Below are 7,543 nucleotides of genomic sequence, written 5' to 3' on the forward strand. Positions count from 1 at the left end.
AGAGGAAGAGAGAGATAGAAACATCAATGATGTGGGAGAATCATTGATCGGCTGTATCCTGCATGCCTCCTACTGAGGATTGAGCCTACAACTTGGGCATGTGCCCTTGATCAAAAATTGAACCTGGGACCCTTTAGTCCACAGGCCAACGCTTTATCCACTGAGCCAAACCAGCTAGGACAAATTTTGTTTTTCTAATTGCCATATGTCAAGCTGTCACATTTTATAGAAAGCTTACAATGATGTGTTTGTAAGGGGTCTCTGTCATGCACCAAAGGAAAATAGTTTACTGCTCCAGAGAGGCCTAGGAACATTGTGCTGGGCACTCAAATCTAATCTGTTTTTCTTGATTGATAACTGCTCTAACACATGTGATATTTCCTAAAATGAATGGCAACTGGTTACTAATGTCCCTTCCAGATAAAAAATTAGTAACATCTTGTGCAAAACACCTTTCTGAAAGTAACATTCATTGAGCTCTTACATGTGCTAAGAGAGTCTGTTGATAAACCTATGTAATCCTCAGACAATTCCAAGCTACTATTATTATCCTCATCTAGGAAACAAAAATGGTGAGCAAAAATAACTTGCCCAAGGTCACAGAGGTAGTAAATGTCAGTCCAGGATTCTTACCCAATCCATCTCATGCTCAAGGGCCAGTTCAAGATACCTACTTTTCAAGCCAAAATATACCGTGTCATTATGTCATGGTCCGGGGGCTCATGTCCACTCTTTCCCTCATTTGTCTTCCAGGAGATACAATATTCATCATTCTGAGGAAGCAGAAGCTGATCTTCCTGCACTGGTACCACCACATCACTGTGCTCCTATACTCCTGGTACTCCTACAAGGACATGGTCGCCGGGGGCGGTTGGTTTATGACCATGAACTACAGCGTGCACGCCGTGATGTACTCTTACTATGCCTTGCGAGCAGCGGGTTTCCGAGTCTCCCGGAAGTTTGCCATGTTCATCACCTTGTCCCAGATCACTCAGATGCTGATAGGCTGTGTCATTAACTACTTGGTCTTCTACTGGATGCAGCATGACCAGTGTTACTCTCACTTTCAGAACATCTTCTGGTCCTCACTCATGTACCTCAGCTACCTTGTGCTCTTCTGCCACTTCTTCTTTGAGGCCTACATCGGCAAGATGAGGAAAATCACAAAGGCAGAATAGTGTGGGGACTGAGGAGGAAGCCATAGCTCAGGGTCATCAAGAAAAAATAACAGACAAAAAGAAAATGGCACAAGGAATCACACATGGTGCAGCTACCACAAAACACACGAGCAAACACAAAACCCAAGGCAGCTTAGGGAAGATTAGGCTGATGTACCCCAGTAAGTTTATGATCCATTTCGGGTGAGGACTCACTGAGTGCACCTTTATCTCAAAGGACCGCTGCTAGGAAGACCCCCATCCCCTCTTTACCTGTCAGCTGTAGGGCAAAGGAGATCAAACGTGTGCCAGAGGCAGAGAGAAGTAGCAGGCAAACAAAGGCTATTAAACACTGTATGGAACGTATGTACAAAGGGTTGTCTTTCTCTGAGGATGAAAGAAGTTTACTTTAGAAAACCGTGTGAGCACTTGCACACACGATCCTTTCTCATCGTCTTGACACTAAACTGGAGCCAATAGACTAAATAAAAACGGAAGAGACACAGGGTGTATACTAGGACGCTCATGCTTTTGTGAAAATGAAAAGCCTCTTTGAGAAAGGTTAGTAGCTGTAGCCCCCATGAGAAAAGATGTCTTAATCGCCTCTGATGAAAACAGATGCAGATGAGTATATTTCAGCTGGTGTGTTTCCCTTCACGGCACAGCCTCAGGCCAGTGAGTTTGCCGAGACCAAACCGGCACCACATCTTCCCCAGGTTCCTCCTGGGAGGTTGGACACAATGCAGCTCAGTGCCGAAAGGAGCAGCTCCCTCTCAGAGCGTTCCTGATCGTGTTAGCAGTAATTTCTCCTCTTGGATGAGATAGGAAGCATTATCCTTGGTTCAGGTGTCCCGGGCTTTCTTAAAAGAAGAGTAAGTGTGGGATAGAAAAGATCAAAGCCAACCAAAAGATTTGCAAATGGCTTCTGTACTGCGAATAAAAAGATGTTCTTCAGCTGGGCAAGGGAAAGGAACAGGAAAAGGGAGCCGGCATCTGTACAATGCATTTCTCTTCCCTGTCTGACTTCACCCATACCCATAACGCCCCACGTGACAACTTGTGGCACAGCCCATATTTTCTATATTTTTGTGAATTTCAAAAAAGAAATCTGCAGGGCTCTTCCTGATACTGAGTGAACACTGTGTTTCTGCATCGTCTGCATTTGCTCCCTAGGCAATGTAGAGGTGTGTAAAGTGCCCTCTGCTGGTCAAGTGGAGATACTTCAACAAACACTTCATGGGAAGTTTTGGCTGGAACAGTTGACAACAAAGGGCCCCCTATAGACTTACCCTTCAGATTTTAAATGATACAAAACACACGTCATATTTTTTGGCCAAACCAGAAGACATTCATCCTGCTTTAAGTCCGCTTCAGAATTTTTTTTTTAAGGGACTTTTGCTCTGGAACTCAGAAAATCAATTTATTAAGAGCCATATTCTTAAAAGAATAAAAAAGCTAGTTAATATATTATTGGTAATATTTCAGTCCTCTACAAGCCAAATAAATGTGTAAACATTCCTAGTATTTCAAAGAAGCAATTATGTAAGTTGTTCAATGTGATATAATAGTATTCTAATTGGTTAAGTAGCTTAATGATTAGACAAAATAGTTGAAAAAAAAATTAGGGGCTGCTACACTGCATAGATTATACACGTTTAGCCACACATGTATGCACACAGATGTGGAGTACACTGAACTTCAAAGCCCACATGAATAGACACACATTTTTTCTGGCTAGCAGAAAAGAAACTTGTTTATCTTTCTTGCTTTGAGAGTATACAGTCAAAGGGATTTTTTCCAATTATTTTTATATAATTTTAGCTTTAATTGTGCTGTCATTCATGAAACAGAGCTGCTCTGCTTCTCTGTCAGAGATGACAAGGGCTTTCTCAGCATCTCGTTTATGTGTGTGGAATTTAAAAGAATAAAGTTTTATTCCATTCTGTGTGAATGGTTGGAGCAATGAACAAAAGAATCCATGCAAAACAAGTGACAACTGATAGTCCAGGGTAGAAGCAGTGTGTATGCAGGGAGGGAAGCTGTTACATCTCTGTTAAATTATCATGAGCAGTCTACAGTGTCTTGATCTTGGTTCGTGGTGAGCAACAACTGATGGAGGAATGTATTACTACCAGGGCAAAAGCTGACATGAGCTGAAAAGATAGGTCCTGCCATAACAACTAATAGATCCTTAGGATGCAAATAATGTTGTTTTGAGCTTTGAAAATACATGATACTGTGCAATAAGCTTGTTTCCTTACAACAGAAAATAACCAGAATAATGAAAATCAGGAATTGGTCAAATAACAGCTGACTTGAGTTTAATGGAAGGGCCAGTAAGAGCTCATCTGGTTGATTTAATTATGTGATCCATTGATTTATCGTTGATCCTTTAATGCAGGTTAGAATAAGGAAGTGAGTTTAGACTGAGTGACTCCCAAGTACTTTCATTTTGATGCAGGTTCACGCTTGTGTTCACGTGTGAGAAAATTTAGAATGTGTGTTTACAGGTTGAATACCTAATAGTTTTTCAGTTAGCTAAGTATTTCTAAAAGCTTTTCTGATGTCTATCATGGGAGGAGAAAAAAAACGCACATTAAAATAAAATTCTGGTATTACAGGTTCAGTACAATGTTTTCAACATCTTAGCTTGACTGCTTAACTACATCAAGTTTAGGCGTCTGGACCAGTAGCCATGGCAAATCTGAAGCCTACCAGAGAACTGACTGCCACATAGATAACCCTGCTGCCAGTTAACATTCCAGAAAAACTTGGGCAGGCAAGTTTTTGTAGCTGCCTCACTAGGCCGCAGTTGATTCTCTTTCTATTGAAGATTTTCACTGCATTCTAATGTACAGTATAGTGAAAACATTCCCGCATTGAAAAACAAATTCTTCATTTCCTATACAAGTACATGCAATTTGATACACTAGATCTGAGCATCAACCCAACCCAATGAGTTTGCAATGAAAAAATGGTGAGAAATGCTCTATTCACAGAGCAGGTTTTTATCTGGACCTTCCAGCTTTATTAGTGAGAAAAGCAACTACTATACTATTCCTATCCAGTGCCAGGTCTAAGTACCAAATGGGTCATATAGAGAGGTTATTATTCCGGGTAATTTACTCTCATCCTTCAATCACACTCCCATCACAAAAATTAGGGGAGGGACAATACATAGACACATATTGTTGAAAGGGTTGGGGGGATGGATCGCATCTCCACTTCACCTCTGCTAATGTAGCTCTGGACTTCATTTGAGTGGGTTTTGTAGACTCCAATGGAAGAACGATGCTAGGAGAGAGACCCACAGAATTAGAAATCAGATGTGGTAACTTCACGATGAGATAAAGCCTGCCACGACAGAGTAACAAATCACCTGAAGTCAATTACACGGGAGTAGAATATCCCAGGAGTCTGGCCTCATTCCCAGACTGCCGAATTACAGTACCTGGGAGAGACAACTAGGTTGTCTCGGGTTACTATCGCTTCTGGTAGAACCGCCTCCACTGCGACTCACTGAGTCAGCTCCCACACAGCCGGGCTTCCTTCCAGTTTGGCTAATGATTCTCGAACACAGTTGTTGGGTTCACCACACGCTGATTCCAAAGTTGTTAGAGGGGACAAGATCTACTAGGCTTTGAGTTCAATGCTTCAAGTTGTGTGTGTCTGTCTCTTTTAGACATTTTTCCCCTGAAAAAAATTTCCACCTGGAAAAGAACAAGTGTTTGAGAAGTTCATGATGAAAGCCCAGAAATTCCCGGTAGTCCATTCTCTTTGTTTTCAAGAATAAATATTTTGTTATCCGTTTGGGGTGATGGTGGAGCCTGTATTACAGCTGTAAGTCATCATCTCCTGTAACTTTTTATAAAGTTGTTCTGTCCCTTTTTTATTTCTATACAAGACCTGTTTCTTTGTGCCTCGGACCCATTATCACCCAGAAGAGGTTTTGCTGAAGGGAGAGCTGAAATAGGGTCAACACGCGTGTGCCTACAATCGGTAGAAGGTGCTGGGTCCCAGTTTGCCAGGGAACCACAGCCTCTGGGTGCTGGTACCCGATACATAAGCCAAATGCCAGCTGTGATACTCCTGGTGATAAGCATCCTCCAGCCAATGTCAGAACCCACAGTTACAGGGGCTGGTGACGTATGCCTGTGCAGAGTTACTTTCCTCATCCTCAGATGCTGAAAATTTAGGACTCACAGAATGGGGGAAAATAATCCCCAGGCTTCCCTTAATCCCAAATTAAACTTAAAAAAAAAAAAGTGGAACAAGTTCTAGCACTAAGGAGACAGACAGGGAAAGCACGCCGCGTGTGGGCCCCGGGCAGGCAGAAGTCTTGCAACCAGATACACTTCACTGCAGAGCCAAACCCCAAACGACATGGTAGGGAACTTGAAAGCATCTGGTTCACTGAAAAGATGTCCCATCATCCATCGAGGCCCAGCCTTATCTGCAGCCCCTGGAGGTCAGGATTGGGGATCCTGACTCCTGCTGGTTTTTAAATGCTGTCATTTTCCCAGTGCATGGCTGTACTGGAGAGGACTTTTCTTAGTGGACAGGAATCCAGAACACTCTGATGGCGCTGCCCAGGCACGCCAGCATCAGGCAGGCCCGCCTGCCGGCAGGTTCAGGCAGGAGGTTGCTTGGAAGCCACTGGAAGAGCCGGCCTCGGGGCCCCGGGGCCTGTGTTCAGAGAGAAGCCCATCCACCTGAGCCTCACAGAGCCAATCCCAGCAATGTTGGAACTGTTATTTTCAAGTGCTTACTTCATGGCATTAAAAGAAATATTTTTTTCTGATATAGTAAATTAAAAATAAAATCATTACTTTTGATTTAAAATCAAGTCATGTTTCCAGTTTCTTTCCAGGCCAGTGGTCGGTCGGCAAACTCGTTAGTCAACAGAGCCAAATATCAACAGTGTAACGATTGAAATTTCTTTTGAGAGCCACATTTTTTAAACTTAAACTTCTTCTAAACCACTTCTTCAAAATAGACTCGCCCAGGCCGTGGTATTTTGTGGAAGAGCCACACTCAAGGGGCCAAAGAGCTGCATGTGGCTTGTGAGCCGCAGTTTGCCAACCACAGTTCTTGACAATTCAAAGGGGGGCACTGAGGGTAACCAGGAAGGCCATTTCATGTGTCACACCCATGTCCTTAAAAATCCTCAGTTCCCGGGCAGAGCCCAGTGATGATGTCATCCTCAGTGCTACCCACAATCCCTCAGGTGCCTAGCCCTTCCATGAAGTCTCATGGTGTTACACTTCACACTTTCTTTTTTTCTTTTCTTTTTTTTTAATATATTTTATTGATTTTTTTTTTTTACAGAGAGGAAAGGAGAGAGATAGAGAGTTAGAAACATCGATGAGATAATCATTGATCAGCTGCCTCTTGCACACCTCGCACTGTGGATGTGCCCACAACCAAGGTACATGCCCTTGACTGGAATCGAACCTGGGACCCTTCAGTCCGCAGGCCGACGCTCTATCCACTGAGCCAAACTGGTTTCGGCGCACTTTAAACTTTCTATGCTTCCCAGACTTTTGAGCTCACAGAGCAGCCCCAGTGGGGCAGGCCATCTACGCTGGATCCCCATTTACAGATGAGGACATTTTGTTCAGTTGATCAAATGTCATAGAAGTGGGAGGCATGAGATTTGAATATCATCTCCTTCACCTCAATTCATTGTATAATAGCTATAAAAAAGTTTTTAAAAGAAGTAGAGAATAGATGGATAAAATTCCAGTATTGAACACCGAACTAGGAAACATCTTGCTGTTTCACTGAACAAAGTGTTTCCGACCAAAAATGCCTGTTGGGGAAGACATTAGAAGCACAGCTGTTTTCTCCTTACACCCTGAGGCCGGTGAGCAGGGGTCACCCCTCCTTTTCTTCCCCTCAGAAAGCTTGGCCTCAGCTTCTGGTGTTTTTTTGTGTTCTATTCCATGCTCTTCAGGTTCAGTGGCTTGCAGGATTCTTTGCGGCATCTCTACACTGTGAAACACAGCAATACTGTATTTATATTTCAATTTAAATATGCTCTACATTTATATTTTAAACCAAGCACTGTTATTTGTGGAGGCTTTCTACAGCCAAATTACGATGAGCATGCCTCTCTGTCACATTATCTCAGAATAAATTGAGATGGAACTTTCTTTTCCTTTGTAATCTATTTAATGTATGTCCCAAACTGGGCAAATGGGGTGGTGGTGAACCCTATACTGTGCAGAAAGTATTTTTAACTTGGGAGAGGAAGGAAGGAAGGAAGGAAGGAAGGAAGGAAGGAAGGAAGGAAGGAAGGAAGGAAGGAAGGAAGGAAGGAGGAAGGAAGGAAGGAAGGAAGGAAGGAAGGAAGGAAGGAAGGAAGGAAGGAAAAAGAAGCAAAC

The 7,543-nt window shown here is 42.9% G+C and overlaps 1 protein-coding gene across 6 annotated transcripts in view; it reads left to right on the top strand.

The window, feature by feature from the left end:
- Positions 1–5,999, top strand: part of ELOVL6 (ELOVL fatty acid elongase 6) — a 134,168-nt gene extending 128,169 nt beyond the window's left edge. For all 6 annotated transcript variants that reach the window (XM_036408963.2, XM_036408973.2, XM_045589020.1 and 3 more), the window contains exon 5: positions 754–5,999. In XM_036408963.2, the coding sequence (XP_036264856.1) occupies positions 754–1,178 (425 nt within the window). In that variant the 3' untranslated portion in view covers positions 1,179–5,999. The remainder of the gene's footprint in view (positions 1–753) is intronic.
- Positions 6,000–7,543: the final 1,544 nt, after the last annotated feature.

Source organism: Pipistrellus kuhlii, unplaced genomic scaffold (assembly GCF_014108245.1).
Source record: "Pipistrellus kuhlii isolate mPipKuh1 unplaced genomic scaffold, mPipKuh1.p scaffold_m20_p_1, whole genome shotgun sequence".
NCBI classification, from domain to species: domain Eukaryota; kingdom Metazoa; phylum Chordata; class Mammalia; order Chiroptera; family Vespertilionidae; genus Pipistrellus; species Pipistrellus kuhlii.